The 21,488-nt window shown below is 33.5% G+C and overlaps 3 protein-coding genes across 4 annotated transcripts; 1 reads left to right on the top strand and 2 right to left on the bottom strand.

Moving 5' to 3' along the window:
- Positions 1-560: 560 nt before the first annotated feature.
- LOC125869429 (uncharacterized) lies at positions 561-1,050 on the bottom strand. Its single transcript, XM_049550014.1, has one exon. The coding sequence runs from the start codon at positions 998-1,000 to the stop codon at positions 578-580; it is 423 nt and encodes a 140-aa protein (XP_049405971.1). The 5' UTR covers positions 1,001-1,050; the 3' UTR covers positions 561-577.
- A 1,608-nt stretch (positions 1,051-2,658) lies between these two features.
- LOC125869404 (ABC transporter G family member 7) lies at positions 2,659-11,690 on the bottom strand. 2 transcript variants are annotated; one of them, XM_049549988.1, is made up of 12 exons: positions 11,400-11,690; positions 10,136-10,326; positions 9,903-10,053; positions 9,427-9,559; positions 7,588-7,789; positions 6,655-6,925; positions 6,102-6,233; positions 5,562-5,782; positions 4,356-4,568; positions 4,166-4,250; positions 3,084-3,339; positions 2,659-2,942 (listed from the first exon to the last, which is right to left on the bottom strand). In XM_049549988.1, the coding sequence occupies exons 1-12, from the start codon at positions 11,643-11,645 to the stop codon at positions 2,911-2,913; spliced, it is 2,133 nt and encodes a 710-aa protein (XP_049405945.1). In that variant the 5' UTR covers positions 11,646-11,690; the 3' UTR covers positions 2,659-2,910. The 2 variants fall into 2 exon arrangements, with proteins under 2 accessions (XP_049405945.1, XP_049405944.1); XM_049549987.1 differs by having other exon boundaries at positions 2,659-3,339.
- A 4,536-nt stretch (positions 11,691-16,226) lies between these two features.
- On the top strand, positions 16,227-20,777 carry LOC125869415 (beta-glucuronosyltransferase GlcAT14A). The gene is made up of 4 exons (XM_049550002.1): positions 16,227-17,186; positions 19,498-19,573; positions 19,672-19,787; positions 19,889-20,777. Exons 1-4 carry the CDS (start codon positions 16,685-16,687, stop codon positions 20,401-20,403), a joined length of 1,209 nt encoding a protein of 402 aa, XP_049405959.1. The 5' UTR covers positions 16,227-16,684; the 3' UTR covers positions 20,404-20,777.
- The last annotated feature ends 711 nt before the right edge of the window (positions 20,778-21,488 follow it).

Below are 21,488 nucleotides of genomic sequence, written 5' to 3'. Positions count from 1 at the left end.
AGTTCAAAATATAAAGAAGTAAACACACGAAAAATAATTTAAAAAAAAACAAAAGAATTCAATATCTTCTATACATACATATAAAATAATTTTAATCTTATATATACATACAATACAATAAAAAAATTTTACCGAAAAGGATTCGAATGGACTCCCTGCTCCCCACTTGTCTACTCCGATAGGTATTAAGCTTTAATTTATTTGGACTTTTCTAAACGAATCTAACTTCATCACATTCCAATATAAATATCAAACATTGAACAATTTTTTTTTAGAAAAAACAACAAAGAACCAATATGCATAAATCCAGACACTCTATTGAACAAAGAATGAAAAGAATAAAAACCTTTTATTTATTCTTGTGTTATAAATATATAATATTGTACATACCAAAAGAAAATCTTTAAAATATTATTCTACGAATGACTAAAACATATGCAACAAGAAAAGTTAGGGTCAATCCCATATATAAGTGGGATCGATAGAAATGTTTTTGAGAATAAAATCGCAAAGCTAGTCCTAGCTATTGAATCAAATCAAAGCAGACAATACTTTAGCCGTTACAAAAAATATAGTATCAAGCTAAAATTCCCTTGGTTAACTCAATCAAATGAAACAAGATCACAATAGTTGAAATGGGTACACTTAATCCAATAAGTGCAGCCATGCCCAAAACCAAACTAGGTCTTGTATCCATTAATTGAGATTGCAACAATCCCAATGCTTGACAAATATTTGCATCGTAATTAGCGTATATACTCTTTTCCCAATCCATCCAATCAGATGGAGGCTCGTAATTTCTTTCGATCATTTTCATCTCATGTATTCTCTTACGTAAAATAATTAAGTTCTCATCTACATTACGACCATTGTAATAGTTTCGATCTTGAGCTTCTCTCCCCATTGCCAACGTCGTTGTCCTCGAATTTCGTGATGATGATGATGATTTTCGTCTTGATGAAAATGGAGAAGATGAAAGAAAAGAAGTTGTTGTTGCCATTATTTAGAGTGATTAATTTTGAGAATTGTATAAATATTGAAAAATGAGATTTGGGTTATAATAGGCTTTGGGTGTTTGTATTTATAGATGTTGGAGACATAGGGTAATGTTAATTAATGTATTAATTTAAAAGTATTAAGCCAAAAAATGATTTAAGGAAAACCGTGTTATATTAACTGTCATCACCGATAATAAATAGAAAAATAGTTTAGATTATATCATTTGTCAAGTAGACATGGTCAATATATGATTTAGTCTTGCAACTTGCAACTTGCAACTTGCAAATATAATGAATATTAATTGGCAGCGGGCCGAGTATTTTCACTAAAAGAATTCAAAATATATTTAAAAAATATACTTACTACTTCTATCTATTTATTTGCTTCATAAAAAGTGTCTCCTTTTATATATGAGAACGAATCAATTTTAAATTTTCAATTCTAGGAGGTTACTCTTACATGGTATTTTTAACATTTCTTATTCTAATGTATATGATATCTTTTGCTTTTTTTAAAATTGTTAATTCGTGTTATTTATTGTACTTTTGATGTAGTTTCTGAATATGTAAATTATTTTTCAAAATTCTTAAGATTATATGTCTAAATTTACGGTGGAAAAAGTACTATAAATTTCAATGTTAAACAAATTTTAGTGCATAAATTCAACTAGTCATTCAGGTAATATGGTTTGACTTTTGTGCAGGTCGGTTCTTTTTTTAATATTTAGTTCTCTGTATCTTCCCATTTTATTTTCCAGGTAGGGTTGGACGTTTTAATGTAAAACATCTATTAAACAATAAATTGAAAAACTATTCATTTGTTTATTTTTGAAAATGAAATCAGAAAGTAGTTGGAAAGACCAGATCACCAGGGTTTTTAATTTCTATACTATATAGTATTATTATTTTATTGGCTGACGCAAAACTGAGATGGAAATAACTTTAAAAGAATATTAATCCAAAGAAAGCGACTATAGATCAAACCTATCCAATTTTTATAGTACGATGATTGGCTATTCACGACTTAGCTATACCTCTTCAAGGAACAAAATGTTGAATTGAATTATACCAATCGCTACTTGAACTGAACAATTTACGTCTCATGAGCTAATTTTTTAAATGAAATTAAGTTCAAAATTTATTTTCTTATCGACCTATCGTAATGGATGTTGAACTCCATGTTATAGTTGACTATTGAAATCCTGCAATAATTATTTCAGTTTTAAGACGTGCTTACCCAAACCTAGAAGACGTTGACTAACTTTTGTCAATGAATTAATTAATAGAATTCATTTTAAAGTACAAATTCGATATGATTCTGGTCAACTATTCAGTTTTGATATCTGCAATTTATCATTCTTGTTTCTGTTTTTCTTTATTATTATTATTATTATTATTTCTGATGTTATTATAACAAAGTGATTATAATAATGTAACCAAACACAAACTACTACCACTCTAAAATTCTCTTTATTGACAACTAGATCATAGTTTTGGGTGCAACGACAATCCTAAATAACCTTTTCTGAATCAACAAAGAGGATATGGAAAGACATTATACCAACCATACCTGGTGTAATCCCACGGGTGGAGTCTAATAACGATTAAAACCATACATTTCAAGGATGAAAATGCCATTTGACACGACCTACTAAACTCGTCATGGAAATTATTTGATTCCAATGATCCAATCAACAGTGAGTTTTTTTTTTGGTTATGAAAATAGGCCAAAAAGTTCAAACTTTACATTAGAGTTCAGATCATAGTTACCACACTTCACGATTATTCGGAAGTCGAGACGATCTTCATGGAGTTTCTAATGCTTTTGACCCCTAAAGATAACAGGAAGGAGATGAAATTTACTGCATATTAGTAGAATTAGCTCAATAGCTCACATAAGAAAGACCTCCCTTTACTGCACAAGCATCTCCTTTTGATTAGCACCTGTAGGAGATAAATCAATAAAAAAGTCGCATATCTTTGTTATCAACATCATCCATTTTTCCCAAGCAATTTACAAGCCGTCAAGGGTAAACAGATCAAGTGGATCAGCAGGAGAAGATTCCTGCTGCTTGTCGGGTTTACCTTCATCTGAGGGCGGAGATTCAAGTTGTTGAATTGGTTCAGGCAAATCATCATCCTTTACGGGCTGAAGCTTTGCTTCTTCCTCTGGCTCTTCTTCGATATCTTTGAGACGTGGTGGAGGTTCAAGCCGTTGATACTTGGGCTTATTTTTCTCCAGGAGAAGATACGTTGTGTAATACCAAAACATGAGAATTCTACTTTGAGCAGTAATGGTATCACCTATTCGGCTGCCTCCAAATGATAGCCGCTCGAGTACCTGTAGAAGCGAAATTCAAGATGTTGCCATACAAGGATGAAAACAATTTGATTCACTGCCAATGCTTGGATTTTGATCAGCAAGCATAAAATGAAGGGAGAGAGGATATGGTGAATCCAATCTTGAAGTTCGGACAGTGAGAAAAAAATATTCTTGCAATGGAATCACCTCCCGAAGATCCAAAGAGGGGGCAGTATTCCACTTTTTGAAATGTGAAGCTCTTTTAGTGTTGTCTACTACAGATTTTAGGTATGTATTGACTTCAACTCTCCAGGTTGCCAGTTATCTATGTTTACTATCACCTTGGTTTAGCACTAATCTAAATTAATAACACTCTAAATTGAACATAGAAGCTAGTTTAGGTTAGAAGTTGGCCAGGTGTCAAACTGATGCATGACGCTGAAGAACAACAAAAGGAAGAAAACAACCAAAACAATACGTTTCTGAGTAAAGAAAAAAAATGGAAAAAACAAAACCATGGCTGCAGTATTGCCATTTATAAACAATGTGTTCATCATGTTAACCTTAGTATTTGTGCCTATCAGTCATACACTAGTCCTTAAATGGTCATGCTAATACTCAGACGTGAAAGGTTCACGAGCCATCTAGAGCTAACCTGAGTTCTCTCTGCACCAAAGCCTCCTAAGGTTTCAATACACCGACATGATTTTCTGGGTAAATTAGAGAAGCTTTTGCCATCTAATTGGAAGTTTTAGTTCAATGATCTAACAATTGATGTCCATACATAAAAATTTCTACAAAAGATAGTAGAGCAATTCAAAGGAGAATCTTATGAAGTAAAAAGGAGTCCTCTGTCTTCACTCACCTGTTCACCAGACTGTACGTCAAATGTTTTTTGATGCTCAAATTGAAGGCCACTAAATTCATTGATGCTAAGCCCCTGAAACGCCCTGAAAGTAACAAGAAATTCACCAACTATTGAAGCCCTTGGATAGAAAGACTAGTAGACTCAAGGAATGGCCCAGTACTCTGGCATATGAAGGGACATTTAGTACCATCTTATAAGCGAAACTCGAGGAATCCACCGAAAAATAATTGGTGTGTTGTCTGAATTGACATAGGAGCCTCCAAAGACAATAAAAACTGTCATAAGAGAGGGACCTAATGCTAATGCAGCTTCAGTCGTTGGAACCATAGCTCCCACAGTCAAGCCCATAGCAGATGCAGCAAAAGACTCCACTGTCACAATTCCGCAGAACTTCCCAAATCTACAAACCAAAGCAGAACGGTTTCAGCACTCAATGTGGAGTGTATTCTAATTTCCAACCTTGTGTCTCATTTTATTGAAATACCAGTTACCAAAAGCTACAGATAGCATCTGTCACTGGAGGGGGGAAAAGTCACGGGACCACTAAAATTCGGAAAGTGAATGCAAGAAACAACGAATGAATGCCATAGTGCAAAAAATTGACTGCGAAGACCCTTTTCTCAATAAAGGCACAGTAAGACTTCAGAGTAAATACCTTCGTTGAACCTGGCAAATATGAGCGCAGCAAGGTGATTGGTGAAGAAGCTTATATGACATCTTTACTGATGGTTATGAAGTCATTAATTTGATGCACAGAAAGTTAATGAAAGAAGGAATATATGCATACATGTGTTCCCATTTCAATTGCTTTGTTCAAGAAAGATTTTGACAATCCATAAAACATTAACCACAGCCCTTTTTTCGTAAAAAAAATAGATGAACTGATTATGACTGAGATGATTATATCCTTTGCTGCTATTCAACCTAGAAAAATTACTTGAATGTGGATATTTCTAATAAAGATATTAAAAGTTGTCTTTCTGAATGCCAAGTTTTTTCTGAGCTTGATTTGATGTATTTATTGAGGTATTGTAGCTTAAGACCTTCTCTGTCTTCTCCTAAGTATTAGTCACAGGAAAATGCATTGACATGCAGTTTCCCCATACTTTACTCAAAGCAGCCTCAGAGATCAGCTAGTAACTTAGATCTTTTCATCTTAGGATCTTTTTTGTAATTACTTAAAAGCACCCATGATCCACCGAGTTCTAAATCTTGCATCACTGGCCCTGAGAATTTCTCGGTCATCAAAAAAAGAATTTCTTAAAGCAGGGAGACCTCTGTCCTTGAGAAAAACATGCTTGAAATCGGGGAGATCACATGAAATAGCCTTAATATCTTCACTCTAATCAGCAACGCATATATGTGTACAACTCATAAACAGTGGTAAACTCACCTAGAAATGGTAGGATGAAGTCGAGCCATTGGGTATAGGATGCCACCAAAGAGTAGAGGAAATGCTGCTCCAACAGGAATCTCAGCAATCAACTTGGAAAGCAAATATGGTCCCAGAGCATAAGACCCTTTTGCACGCTCTCTATCAACAATTGCTCGTTCCTTGGGAAAGACACCAACTGTTTTTGTGAGAGCAGCCATAGCAGTGTTTATTGCAGCAACCTACGCATGAACACATGCAAATTGGAAGGTTATTGATTAGGAACCCCATTGCCTCATCAATTTGGCACTTGTACTTTCATGTTTGATGTTTTTTAATCGCTGGAAGTATGGCATCTTCTCCCAATTTTGGTTACTTGCCCACAGATTATTAGCTGAGCAATTGGTTAAACTTTAAAGAATAAGAAAATTCTGCTTTTGAGCACAGAAAACTCGAGGAAAAGAACAGTTACTCTTCCTATTCATGCACAATCAAGAGTACATGTTGACGCTACATTAATCTTATTGACAGGACCTGATAGAATATACTGGCATTTCAAACCTGAAGTAATCCCATCCTGTCTTGTATTGACGTTTGTGATCTGCCCATCCTCCAGAATATAGAACCAAATATCAAAGCTGAAGCAATTGACATCCTTGCCCGAACTTTGTTTGTTGGTCCATCACGAGAAGCCTATTCATCAATTTAATTGATCTCAATTATAATAGATCCAAAATCAAAAAAATGCAAAATTGCTCAAGTATCACTTTCTTTTTCTTTTTTGCATAAGAAACGGATTGAAGGAAGTCCTCAATCTGGAGAAAATAAATAAATCATATCTATTGGAGATAGGGTAAGCTCTAACTAGCTACATAGCATGAAAATGCAGTTAGACTCGAACAAATGACCTATAGCACACAACAGGCTAAAATTCTCCAATTTACATCTGTTAAATTTTCCAGACAAATGAACGAATTTCTCCTTTTCAGTGATCATTGCTATTTATATGAATTTATAGTTCCAGCACTATTTATAATCAGTATGGTAACTACTTCCAAATTCCTGTTAAAACAGGTTAGTGACATCGGATGAGAATTATATAGATGGGACTCACTTGCATCCATGCACGCTTGAGAAGTAACCTAAACTGCCTCCACCAGCCACCTTTGTGTGAAATAGATTTCTTTTGGAAGTTCACATGGGTCTTCGAGCTATCCCTTACAAGTGAAGTTGCATATAAAACCTCTGGTATCTTTTCTGAGAATGACTCAACTAGACCATTTATTCTCTTTTGAGAAGAATATACACTCTCTCGAGAACTATAGTCTATAGATATTAGATCAGCCAAAAATTCAGCAGGATTTACATTATCTGGACAAATGTACCTGTCATTTAGTAACCATCATCAATACTTGATTAACAAATTGCAGTTTTCACTTCACGTGAATCATAGGAAATTAAGCTGGCTCCATATCCATGGCAATGGCCTCACTTAAATGCATAAATTTACACAAGCACACATGTGTGCACGCACATATATATGTACACATCCCTCACCCCACACCCTCCCCCACAAAAATAACCAGAAAGAAAAACCAAGAGTATACGTTTACATCATGAAGTGTTGCAACTCACACCCTAAATTCATAAACGGTATTTCCTTATCATGCTACTTCATGCTCGTTCCAAGATCAAAGTACCTATTCTACTTATAAGAATCCCATTCTTTACAAGATTTCTTCTCCTTATAGATAGATATAGCATCTATGATTTTCGCCTTACCACATTCTAACTTGATATTATGTGTTTAAGAATAAAATGTGAAACTAAAATCACCATCAAGTTTATCAAAGGGACATTTAGCTCTACTTGAAAGAATACATGTTCCAATTAACAGGCACCATGTAGACATATATGTTGTCAGACCACAAACTGCACAAATAAGCTACAGTTCCAGGAATACAATGCCTAATTGAGTACCAAAGCACAATACTATAAGGTTATATAAATTATATAAGTAATTTTAGGAATCGATCATATAACAAACCCGAATTTCGAGAAGTATGCTAGTACTTCATCACATGCAGGACCTGCATAAATGAGCGAGCCCCCTGCCAACAGAACAATGTCGTCGAATTTTGCATACACAGACCCTCTAGGCTGGTGTATAGAACATATAACAGTATGTCCATCTTGTGCAAGTTGTCTTAAGGTTTCCATCACTCGCTCTGCTTGAAAAGCATCAAGTCCTGAAAGCAGGGTTTTGTGGGGAAGGAGTAAAAAGGTGAACAAGAAACCATTGAAGTAAAACCTTGTCTTTGCATCAGTATTATGACTTCAATAATATATTCAATTGTTTCTACTCAAAATCAAAATTTTCCTAAATTATAAACGTCCTTCATTTTAGATTTAAAGAGCTAGTAATATCTCGCAACTGCCACCGAGGGAAGTTGACAGTTCATATTTTTTAGAAGTTAAGGGTGGAAAACTTTCTATTATTACTATGTGAATGATTCAAAGTAAGTTAAACATAATACAACTAGCTTTCAAGCTGAACCTCCATTGTAGGAGGCTAAAACGGAATCCAGACACCGAAACCATTAACAAAAAAGGCATGACATTAACATAGAAGATCCTTACAAAAAAGAACACCACTAATATACAAGAGAATAAGCTAGACAAAACTAGGATGCATAAATGCATTCTATATGAAAGAGGGAGAAATACTCATCAAGTCATTAACTAATGAATGTATGATATTGGTTTAGCTCCAGTCTGAACGTTTTTCCACCAGAAGCTCATCTTGTTAGCTTTCATTTTATATGTTTATTCCTTCCCCCTCTACACGTAGAAGCTTCTAAAACCAAATGCACTGCTTTACATACAAAAGTACTTCGAAATTGGTACCATATATCTAAATAAAACCCCACAAGATTTCCTTGACATAAAGAGAATCAAGCATACACATTTCCAGACAGTACAATAGCACAAGGAATACAGAATCCGAGATACTGGTTTTGAAGTCCTTAATAGCACCATAAGCAAACATTTGTTTTTGGACATTATTGAGTTCAGCATATTGTCTGCGCAAGTAGAAGAACTAATTAAGCCTCTACAAGGATAGAAAAAATATTCAGATTCATTTTTTAGACTTCTATAGAACCATATAATCACAGGATTTGGATGCCTACACAAGCTCAACAATCTTTTTATGCATCTCATCCGATAATTACTCTGACTTCCTTTACATGAAAATTTGACAGAGTCATGTAACTAAGAAGTCAGCACAACTGAATAACGGTTGTGGCCAGGAGGTAAGCACCATTATAAGTGAAAGATAGAAGAGATAAAAGTGAATATTGGGAGTCCCTGCTATTTTAACTTCATAGAGAAGACTACACTCTACAGGGAAGCATAGTGACCAGAAATCTATAGTTATCNCCAATAATTATTCTGACTTCCTTTACATGAAAATTTGACAGAGTCATGTAACTAAGGAGTCAGCACAACTGAATAATGGTTGTGGCCAGGAGGTAAGCACCATTATAAGTGAAAGATAGAAGAGATAAAAGTGAATATTGGGAGTCCCTGCTATTTTAACTTCATAGAGAAGACTACACTCTACAGGGAAGCATAGTGGCCAGAAATCTATAGTTATCCTACTTTAAAACCTTTGATTTTATAAAGACTCTCCTTGGTTTATATGTGCTTCTAGAAATGTTGTAATGACTAGTCATTGTGAAAAGTTAAAGCATATAATGTCAACCAGACAAATATACTCACTGGTCAACTAAGTTGAATAAAGGCAGAAAAATTGGATGATAACATCATGATCAAAGCATAATGCCAGAAAACGTGGACTAGCAAAAGCAATAGCATAACTTACCAGTGGTAGGTTCATCAGCAAAAACTACAGATGGACTGGCAATAAGCTCACATGCAAGTGACAGGCGCTTCTTTTCACCTCCACTAATTCCACGAAATTTTGCATCACCAATGCGTGAATCAGCACAACTGACCTTTTAAAGTGACATGAAACCAACACTACTGAGGACAAAGTAGAGAGATTTCTCTACTAAATGCAGAAGTAATACCAACAGATTCCAGATTTTTCAAGAAGCAGAAACTGAAGATAGAGCAGCAAACACATTGAAGAATGAAAAGGGAATTAACATGGATAAGGGATTATTTGTTCATGGACAAATTATTCAGAGATTGTAGTGCAAAATTGTAATACAATGGATATTAATCAAAAAATTATTTTGTTCAGTATCGGATGTTTGGTTCATCATATTAAAAGTTGGATGTGAGATGTACTATATAAAACATTAAGTACCGCGGTAAGACAGAGGGAAACCTTACCAAACCTGTTTTAAACAATAGATTGTTCACATATTCATCTCTCTCTTCTATTGAAGATACGTCCTGTAGCTGCAGTTCAGCTGCAAGAGAGAGAGTTTCTCGAACAGTCAACTGGGAAAAGAAAAGATCTTCTTGTCTAACATAGGCAAACCTGTAGGAGCAAAAAATTCCATCATCTTGTTAAGAATTTCTCTCAAGAGAAAAGTAATCAGTCTAATTGACAGTGGACGTACTTGTATATTTTGTTTGAAAACGGCACCCCATTGATGTCCAAAAGACCAGACAAATTTAACTTAGGTGATGCTTTTGTTTGACCTGCCAGAACATTGAGAAGAGTAGTCTTTCCTGATCCTGATGGACCCATTATTGCTAGCAATCGACCAGGTTTGGCTTCTCCTGTCACATTTTTTAGCAAAAACCGCACCTAGAGTTCGGGGGAGATGAAAAGATACAGAAAGATTTTGAATGTCAACGTCAAATATCATTTGAGTCTGGCCCTCAGAATAACTACACAATTCCAATCATGGGAAACTTGCATGTTGCTTAAACCACTACAACAAGAAATTAGTTATCTCAAAAAGCAAAATGAGCAAAAGTTAAAGGGAGAATAAAAGAATATGTAGGTGAGAATTAAAATTAAGGGGAAGCCACAATTACTTATAAGGTCAATACACATAATTGTGTTACTTACCTTCTCAAAATGAAAAGGCCAAGCCACATAGTTTATCATAAATTTGAGGAAATAGACTAGATTATGAAGATACCATCAAAGGTTAAACACTTAAAACTGTGAAGTCACTTTGAAGTAACAATATCTGTTTGGCTACTAAGAAGGAAAGAGGTGAAAGTATGGGTGTTCTTTTCATGGTCATTGAGAATATTCATATTCATTGGTTATATTCTTATAGAGTTCCAGCAGTACATTCCTTCGTTCCTTCTTTTTTCTTCTGATAAGACGAGATAAGCAATATATGTATATCTGCTAACACACACGAAATTTCTCATTTGTTCCCTCTAACAAACCCCGGTATACACACGTGCGCGCGCACACACACATATATATATATATCCAACTATTAAGATAACTGCTCACTCCCTGTCACTTAACAGGACCGATATCTATTATAGTTTACTGGTAATATCTATATCTAATATACATAAATTAAAACATACAAGCCTCCTTGATAACGGCAAACTGATGAAATTAACTGAAGAGAAGTTCATCATCTGGCATAATGTCTGTGTTATTCTACATTTCTACTACACAGAATTTGGCAACAAGCTCTGAGTGCTATCATCAATTTCAGCTTAATTACACAATATTTTGAATTAAAAAAAGCTAAATAGAAGAACTGTTCATAAGTTCACCAAATAATCTACTATAACATTTATCAACATAAGCTCGCATGCTTTGTTTCCGACTTCACTTGACTTCTCCAAACGCTACTTCGAAATTCAATCTATATTCGAAAAAAAAAATGCAATGGACTCACTCACCGTATTTGCGGATTTATCAGAGAGCGAGCAAGTGATATTAGTCCATCTAATAGTAACCGGAAGTACTTTTCCAGCAACCGTAGCTTCGTCATTTTCACTTCCTCTCCCGCCGTCATCATCGGGAACGTCTTCATTATCCGGTAAAATCGCCTGACCAGGAGAGGAGAAAAGTCGGAGCAGTAGCGCCGCCGCTACAGCCGCCAGTAACTGGCCAACTCCGCTGCCTTTGCCGGTAATCGGCAACATTTTCTCCGTTCACGTTTTAGTTTGTCTTCTTCTTACACTCAGAACTACACTGGTTAAGTTTTAAGAAGAAAAAATATTATTAATCAAATAGAGAGAAAAAACGACGTCGGTTTGTGGATTTTGAGTAAGACAAAAGTTTGTTGTGAACGAACACGTGTCCTTAAGGAGGAGATAAGGTATGAAGGTTATGATAGTAATTTTGCTACTAACTTGTAAATTGCCAATTTAATTTTTAATTAATCTTAACTCCTAGTATTTTGATAATTTTTCCACAAAGTGTGTTTAAAATCGAAATCAAAATAACAATGGTTTTAAAATAGTGAATATTAAGATATGTGTTAAATTAAAAGATTTGAAAATAAAAGTATATATATTAAAATTTAAATATTAAATGATTAAAATTATTTATTTTTCTCAACATTTGAATATATAAAAGTATTTGTATTTATTTAAAACTAATAAATATAAAAAATATTTAAAATACTAGTTATTCTTTCTATTCAAAAATAAGAATATGATGTCAAAATTAGATAGTGTAATCTTTGACCCCTTTGTCATAATCTCTAATTTGTTCAATTATTCATGGCTACATTTAGGTATAAGAAGTTCTATTAGTGTAAAAGAGTGTAATGCTAACAGAAATAATTAATTTGCTCTCTTGGTCTTACTTTATAACTTGATTAATCATAAGAGAAGAAAGAATTTTTTTCGTAAAAATCATGCTTGTTATCTTCTCATCTAAGTTGTGACCTAAGAGCTAAGAAATGAACATATATCATAGTATTTAAATTCTATGTTTTACACATGTAAGTAGGTGTCGAGGTGATAGACTGATAGTATGTGAGATGGTGATTGGTGTTGATTTATAATGTTGGTTGATAGTACATGCATAATGCATTTGGTGGTTATGATTGATAATATGATGGATATAGTAATAACTAATGGTGGAGTGATGATCAATAATTGTGGTTAACAATATATACTGATTAAATATTTAAAGGGAAAAGACTCAAATATGTCATCGAACTTTGAGNTAAGATAATTATACATTATCATTTTTAAAGGGATTGTGTATCTGATTTTTTTTTTTTTAAATATGATATATTTTTTAAAAGGTGGTATTCTATGTAATTTTTTAAAGTAGAGATAAAATATGTATATGTGGTAGTTAAGTATGTCTAGATAGGTAGTTTTTCCATTATCTGCTCTCTTGATCTTACTTTATAACTTGATTAATCATAAGAGAAGAAAGACTTTTTTTCGTAAAAATCATGCTTGTTATCTTCTCATCTAAGTTGTGACCTAAGAGCTAAGAAATGAACATATATCATAGTATTTAAATTCTATGTTTTACACATGTAAGTAGGTGTCGAGGTGATAGACTGATAGTATGTGAGATGGTGATTGGTGTTGATTTATAATGTTGGTTGATAGTACATGCATAATGCATTTGGTGGTTATGATTGATAATATGATGGATATAGTAATAACTAATGGTGGAGTGATGATCAATAATTGTGGTTAACAATATATACTGATTAAATATTTAAAGGGAAAAGACTCAAATATGTCATCGAACTTTGAGAAAAGGCTCATCTGTGACATCTATTTAAAGTTTGATTCATTTATGTCATTTTCGTTTGAGAAAAGGCTCATCAATGTAATTATTTGTTAACTGAAAATAATTTTGGTTTTGCAAAAGCATTTTTACACCTGGTCAATTATGATTCGGCCACGTCTTTAATTTTATCATTTTTTAAAAGGAAAAAAGTTCAAATATACTATTGAACTTTGAGAAAAATGTTAAAATTTTGACTCATTTATGTCATTTCAGTTAACCAATAATGACATGGATGAGTCTTTTCTCAAACAAAAATAGCATAGATGAGCCAAACTTTTAACGGATGATATAGAATTTTTTTTTCTGAAAGTTCGATGAAATATTTGAGTCGTATCCCTTTAAACTATTAATCAAATGACCCCTAATGACCTCTTTATAATTATTCTTCATTCTTTTTCTTTCTTTTTTCTTTTTGACAATATGGTTCATGAATCGTGACAAATTCAATTATTTCTAAATTGTAATGTAATCAATGACGACCTTTTATTGGTCAAAGCCTTACATTTTTTGTGTAACTTTTTCAAAATATGGCAAAGGCGGATTGCCTAACTTTACTTCAGCCAAAAACTATTTATTTTGAAAATCTTAGATTATTTATTTATTTTTCACCAAAACAAACAAAATAAAAATTAGTTCATTGGGAACTCTATTTTCAAATAAAGAATTGCTGGATTAATTAACAAGGATTTCTCACCCTTACTCAAAAGTCTCAAATTCGAAGAAATTAAAATAGAAAAAATTCTAGTGGAAGCATTATCCCATAAATGAATTTTATAATGAGTGAATCTAAATTTAATTGAGTCCTATACAGATATCGAGGGAGTCTCCACATTTCTTAAACTTTATGAACTCTAAAATATATTCTTGCTTTGTTTAATATAAAATCATATAGAATATTGAAGATTTGTACAATTGCCACGAACATAAATACCATCGTTTTCATAAACCTAACTTAAAGTTTATAAAAAATAAAAATAAATAGGTTGGGTGGGGGGTATTTACCTAAGAAAGATTAATTGTTTAATTAGTTAATAATCATGTTAGGCTTTGTCTTAATTAGAAGTGTTGAGTTTGAATATTAGATATGAAATTACTTAAAGAATTAAAGGATTTTAAAGGCTTAATATGAATATATGTATATGTATATTTTTTTTGTCTCTTTAATATGAGTTTGGATAGACCATATGAATGTATGAATGACCTGATCCAATTTCTTTTACTAACTACACAACAACGAGTAGATGCATTCTCTCGATTTTATTTTATTTTTTGTGTTGGAAGTACCGTATTTGAAAATAGATTCTGCAATACTCAATTTAAATTTAATTTGACCTCAATATAAATATTAAACATCGAATAATAGAATATGAAATAAAAAACAAATTGATCACTTTTTTTTAGGATTTTGATAAAAGGGATGATGAAAGAGAGTGAACAATAACAAATGGCATACTGACATGCACATCATATACATTAGTTTAGATAATTCATGTTAATTAGGTGATCCCATTTAGGTTAAAACTTTAGCATCAAAGCAATTAATCAAAGTTTCAAACTCATAAACTATACTGATTAAGACAAATTCAAATTCAAAGTTGTAATTAGCAAAATTCTGAATGAATCTTAATTACAAGCAGGAACAAAGAGAATGAAACAAAATTAAAGCAAACAACATTCAACAAAAGGGTGCATACATTATTCTCTAAAATTGTTAAGATATCTAATCTCTTATTTTTTTCTAAAAAGAAATTTCAAATTTCTCATAATTTTCTTTTTAATAATTGGCATACACCAAAAGGGGACAAAAAGGGGGTGGGGGATTTTAAAAAATGACATATTTTATTATATTTATAAGAATTTAATTTTAAACAACTTAATAACATGTTTTTAGTCACATAAATATTATGACATGTTTAAATCTGCGAGTTACAAACTCTCAATTTCTTGGAGAGTGGTAGTCAATTCTATTTTCGATGGGCGAGCAACGTATAATTAAATCAAACTTTGGGCATTATTTCCGTAATTTATAATAGCGAGAAAAGAATGTTAGTTTTCAAGGTGTTCAAGAATAATGACATTGAGCTACTTTTTCAATTTTTTGACTTAGGATTAGTTAATTACATCTTTTATTCAGATAGAAAAGAGATACAACTCAACGTTAAAGTGTCATCATAAGAGATATAACTCAACAATAGAGAGTCACCATTTCAAGTTGAGTTTGACTATCCATAAATTCAATATGAGTCTTTTTTTAGTTAGTTTTGCTCTTCCTTATCGTCGTTCAATGAGAATGGGTAAAAGACATGAAGAACTAACATGAGGGGACAAGAATCACTATATTTGACTAAAAAAAAGGCTGAAATTGTTATGAACTCCGCCACTAAATTATTGTAGCTACAATTTCTTTTAATAATCTATCGCTAAATAGAATTAATTATGATTTATTCAGTTGCTATTTTTTTTTTATAGTAAGAAACTCAGAGGACATATATGAATACACGTTATATCTTAAAAGAAGTTCAATTTTTTTATAAATTTTGTATCTAATCAAATATGAATATCACTGAAAAGTACATTTCTTAAATTCCAAATTAGTTAACAATAATATGGTAAAATCTTTAATCATAGCTCTCGTATTCGAAGATATCAAACATTGAACGAGAAAAAAAGTTTTAATTTTTAGCTCTCCCAACTCCCAAAGTTCCAACAAAAGTAGATTTGAGTAAATTCACCTGTGATTTATCAGTCCCACTCTCAATATAAGCACGTAATAAACACATCTCTTGTCAATAGCCCTTATCGTGTTCCCACGCTCTCTATCCACGAGTAATACAACAAATCTCCCTTTTAAATAGTACTGTACTATTTTTATTTTTTTGCTTAGCTAATAGATCAAAAATAGTGATTTCCATATCAATTTCATCAAAAAAATAAAAACAAATTATTTTTTTAAAAAAAAACTTTGCTTCCATTTCTGAATCTTCTTTGCTTAATTTTTCATCTTCTTTTTAACTTACTATATACACACACCTCTTTCAAACCCTAGCCCTAAATTCAGATTTCCACAATTTTTTTTGTTATAATTAGAAATAAAAATATCAGAAAGTTAAATGATTTACTATTATGAAAAGGGTGTTTTCTTGATTTAGTATTTGTTGAGAAGGGTATTTTTTTTCACTGTTTGGAAGATCTCAAAAATCCTATTTTTGAGAAGAAAAAAAAAGGTTCTTGATTTTGATGAAGTTAATGAGAATTGTGTTTCAGTGAATTGAAAGATCTTGAAAGAACCCATTTTTAGTTAAATATTCTTAAACCCATTGTTACCAAAATCATTTTTTTCACAACCCCAGATCAGAATTTTGGAAAATTCTGAAAAAGATTGAATTTTTATTTTTTCTATGTTGAGAGTAGTTTAAAGATGGGAGCTGAAAAGAAATGGTTATATGCACTTTTTTGTGCAGCTTTTGTATCATTTTTGATATTCTTGTCTTGCATTTCTGGTTTTAGCTCATCATACTATGCATTTTCATTACAGAGAAGATTTGCCACGCCCGTGAATCACGGGCCGGGACATCCACCTGCATTTGCATACTACATTTCAGGTGGAGGGGGAGATAGTGATAGGATTTTTAGACTTTTGTTAGCTGTGTATCATCCTAGGAATAGGTATTTGTTGCACATTGGTACTGATGGGAGTGAAGAAGAAAGATGGAAGCTTGGGATGTTAGTGAAATCTGTGCCAGTAATTCAGGCTTTTGGGAATGTGGATGTGGTTGGAAAGCCTGATCCAGTTACTTATATGGGTTCAACTAATATAGCGGCAATGCTAAGGGCGGTATCGATTTTGTTGAAGGTGGATGGTGGATGGGATTGGTTTGTTAATCTAAGTGCCTCTGATTATCCTTTAATTACACAAGATGGTAAGTTTTTGCTTTAGCTGAATTGGTTGTTGTTTTGTTGGTTTTGTTCATAATTGAGTTTATTTGTTTGGATAAGATAGCTTCCGATTGACGATTGAGTAATTGATAAGGTAGAAGCTTATAATTGGTAAAAAGATTCATGAGTTTTGAATTTTGGGAGTTAGTTTTGCTTAAAGTTTCCATTTTTTCTCCTCTGGATGAGTTTTAAGTTTTGGATATGAGCTGTATGTGAGAATCAAAATTTTGATTTTTGGATCTCATTTCATTGTCTACGAGGTTGGGGTAAGGTCTGTGTATGCTCTACCTTCCCCGGATCCCACTTGTAGGATTACACTGGGTATGTTGTTGTTGTTGGATCTCATGTCATTGTACTATTGACTAATACTGTATTGCCTACTGGATTAGTATCTCAACTTAGAAATTTGTCTCCAAGTGTATTTTAGGTTTGTGATTCTAGATCAAGCTCATTTTACATGGAGCATTGTGTTTTTATTGCATATGATTGGTGAATAAAGTCGGAAAGACGACTATTATTTCTTGTCGGGGTAACTACGTGGCAGTTCTCATTCTTATGATATGTGATAGTTTGATGTTGTTTGTCGATATGTATCTGCTTGTAGTTCTGCTTCTCTAAAGAGATGTTGACATTTCGTGTTCACTCAAAATAAGATGACACACTAATTGATTGACCGTTAATTTGAATAGCTTTTCAGAAACCAGTTCATTTGCGGCAAGAGTTTAATGTACCGTTTTGACCTTATATGACACCATCTTTCCCCTTTGAGAACAATGATTCTACTTGAGTTTATTTGATCCAACTATGCGTACATCTAGCCTCCCAATCTGCAGATGGTTGGCCAACTAATTTGCCGACTATTATCTTTATGTTAGAGCTATCTAAACTATGCTAGAGGGTGATTCGTTTTCTTTCACTACCACTTGGGGGGCACGAAGGATGTAAATGTTTCATGTCCTGCTTATTTGCTAAAATATGGCAAGTCTATTCCATGTGATAGAGATTCTTTTTTTAGTTATATCAATTTAAATATGTGGAATGCACTCAATTATAGAAGCCATGTGCAGAAAAGGAATTTTCCAAGTAATTATTAGATATGTTCTTGAAGTAGCTTTAGTTTTATTATCATAATTCTCGGTCAAAAGACCTGCCAAGTACATAAGACTAGTTGGGTTGGTTCAGGCTATTGTTCTTTGTAGATATGAAAAAAACCCAGAACTTCTATAACCATGAAATGATCCCAACAACTTTTCTCGAAGAAATATGAGTTTTAACTTTATCAGTTATTGCTTAATGAACTGTAGAAGCAAGAAAGGAAAGTTCGACTTGCAATTAACATCGTGATGAATGTAGGGTTCAAATCTGAATCATGTAGTGGGAAATCTATTGAATGTTTGATATTTATTTACACGTAATTGTCTTGCCAGTAACAACCTAATGACTATAGGAGTAAGAGATGGAGAATAATTTCCGTCGATATTTTAGTGGAGTTATTCTAAACAATAAGATGAAAAGCACCAACTATGTTCAGGATTTTGTTTTAGTTGATTGACGGATTGGTTGAAAGAGCAGGGAAGCAAATGAGTATTCCTCTATTTTTCTAAACTATTTAGATGAGAGGGGGATAAAATGATAGTTTCTCCTCATTTTTGATGGGAGGGGAAGGGTGCGGAGGATAATAGGGTCTATGATAACAACCATAACATACCCAATATAATCCCACTAGTGAGGTCTGAGGGAGGGTAGTGTGTACACAATCCTTACTCCTTCAAGGTAGAGATATTGTTTTCGATAGATCCTCTGCTCAAGTAAAAGCTTTACAAAGAAGTTCGGAAAAAGAAACAACAGGAGTGAAGAAGCCAAGACAAAATGTTAAACAAAGCATACTAAAACCAAAATAGTCACTACCACAAAAATAATACAATAATCGAAGTGCCAGAAACAATAGGGTGTATGATAAGTTAGAAATCATCTGTTAAAACAGGTTTTAGGACAGGGTTCTTTTTTTTGAAGAATGGACAGGCGCCTTCTCTTAATTTATATGACGATTATAGTCTGCTGATATGCCGAATGATAAGGATAGGCCTTGCATATTGAATCATCCAGGAGTTTCCTTGATGAATGTTGAACCATCATGTGCATGAGACATCCAGTTGCGTGTTTACTCGGAGATTTGCCTTGTTATGTTGATACTAGGTCCTGCTGCCTTTATAATAATTACTACCACATAGTATTTGTGGATTGACTCTGTTGCTCATTTTTCTGACTCTGACATGGTTTCTACTCTGCTTTCAGACTTATCTCATGTCCTCTTATCTGTTAGTAGAGACATGAATTTCATTGACCACACCAGCGATCTTGGATGGAAAGAGTAGGCAAAATCTTGTTTCCAATTTTTCTTTTTGTTATCAACACAAACATTTGTATGTACAAAATCTTGAATAGTTGTTTTGTCTAATGGAATTGTAGGGGTCAACGAGTAAAGCCCATTGTAGTTGATCCAGGGCTTTACCTAGCACGAAAGACACAAATTTTTTATGCCACTGAAAAGCGGCCAATGCCTGAGGCGTTCAAAATTTTTACTGGTAGAGTTCTTATTCATACTGCATTGTGATTGAGTTAACTGATTACACTTTTTTTTCCGAAAATTGATGACTGACCGAGGTACTTAAAATTTCAAATGCAGGTTCTCCTTGGGTTGTCTTGAGCCGACCATTTCTTGAGTTCTGTGTTTTTGGATGGGACAACCTTCCTAGAACCCTTTTAATGTATTTTACTAATGCAGTTTTGTCACAAGAAGTCTATTTCCATTCTGTTGTTTGCAATTCACCAGAGTTTAAGAATACGACAGTTAATAGTGACATGAGATATATGGTTTGGGATAACCCCCCTAAGATGGAGCCCCTCTTCCTTAACACTTCTGATTACGATCTGATGGCGCAAAGTGGAGCTGCTTTTGCTAGACAGTTTAATAAAGATGAGGCAGTACTTGACATGATCGATCAGAATATCCTTAAGCGCAGCCAGAACAGAGTGACGCCAGGTGCATGGTGCATCGGTGGCAAGAACTGGTGGATGGATCCTTGTTCCCGATGGGGTGATGTCAATATGTTGAAACCTGGACCTCAAGTGAAAATTTTAGGGGATTCTGTACAAAGACTGCTTCAAGATTTGAGTTCAGAATCAAATCAATGCAGATGACGAGCAAAGTACGATTTGAATGTCTGGTATTTCTACTGGCCCTGCCCTGAGTTGACGACCAGGTTTGTGTACTTTCAGCTTAGATGCATTTTTGGTCCACAATTCTTTATTGGGAGATATGTTCTTCGTTATCCGCTTCTTCAGTGTTCATTTTGAGATTGCAAGTTGGAAGAAGCATCGGCAGGCTCTTTCCAAGTTTTGGATTGGGCTATGGCCTTCGTACAACATAGTCGTAGAGCCACCATATATACTGTCTCCCAACAATAAGAGGAATCTCTCCATTGTACCACATCTATATTTTTTTGATTGTAAGTTATTAATGAGTCTTCACATCTCGTACATGTATGCCTTTTTAAGTTTTATCATCACTGGACATTGTGTTACACAGTTTAAATAGATCGATTATTGAGTTCTCTGTGAACAAAATCATTAGACATTTTCTTTGTTTCTATGCTATACTTTAGAAGTCTGGTACAAATGCTATCCAAGTTACTACTTTTGGATCTTCGAGCGTTTATGTTGGTTGTAAATGTAGCTACTATTGTTGTATCTCCTTTTATACCCGTTTTAATAGTGACTAGACATATCAGCAAGAGTATCAACAATAGATTGAACTACAAGTTGATACCCTTTCTCTGCCTGCCTCTCGAATGTAGTAGAGTTGCAACAGAACGTTAGTTGGTGAGAGGTAGCAGGTATCTCGTGAACATAGTTGAGGTACATGCATGTTGGTCTAGACACGACGATTTTCAATTTGAATTGAATTGAGTGTTTCATTCATGATCAAGAACGTAGTGTTGATATCTTGCTGGAAAAGTAGCTAGGATCTTTTAACAACTGTAACAATTATGCATTTGATAGTATGACAAGCCAAAAAAGTCTAAATATGGTTTAATAAAACCATGCACTTGTATGTTTTCCCTCATCACAAGTCTAACTTTGGCCTTCGGACTTTGGTCTAATGGTAAGAGCACAATATTGTGTAGACTCGATGCATATCACGATTTGCTGCAGACAAAAAACAAGATATTTTAGCGGAGCGAGTTATGATTAATCAATTATATGCACGCAAGAGCATGAAAAAG

The sequence above is a fragment of the Solanum stenotomum genome, chromosome 6 (assembly GCF_019186545.1).
Source record: "Solanum stenotomum isolate F172 chromosome 6, ASM1918654v1, whole genome shotgun sequence".
Lineage (NCBI taxonomy): Eukaryota > Viridiplantae > Streptophyta > Magnoliopsida > Solanales > Solanaceae > Solanum > Solanum stenotomum.
Note: the sequence above shows the minus strand (reverse complement) of the source record. Positions and strands in the feature narration are given on the sequence as shown.

Coding starts and splice junctions, on each gene's coding strand:
- LOC125869415 (XM_049550002.1), top strand. CDS start 16,685: ATGGGAGCTGAAAAGAAATGGTTATATGCACTTTTTTGTGCAGCTTTT. Junction 17,187..19,497: donor TCCTTTAATTACACAAGATG/GTAAGTTTTTGC, acceptor CTCTGCTTTCAG/ACTTATCTCATGTCCTCTTA. Junction 19,788..19,888: donor GGCGTTCAAAATTTTTACTG/GTAGAGTTCTTA, acceptor TTTCAAATGCAG/GTTCTCCTTGGGTTGTCTTG.
- LOC125869429 (XM_049550014.1), bottom strand. CDS start 1,000: ATGGCAACAACAACTTCTTTTCTTTCATCTTCTCCATTTTCATCAAGA.
- LOC125869404 (XM_049549987.1), bottom strand. CDS start 11,645: ATGTTGCCGATTACCGGCAAAGGCAGCGGAGTTGGCCAGTTACTGGCG. Junction 6,234..6,654: donor TCAAGCGTGCATGGATGCAA/GTGAGTCCCATC, acceptor ATTGATGAATAG/GCTTCTCGTGATGGACCAAC. Junction 3,340..4,165: donor ACGTACAGTCTGGTGAACAG/GTGAGTGAAGAC, acceptor TCGCTTCTACAG/GTACTCGAGCGGCTATCATT.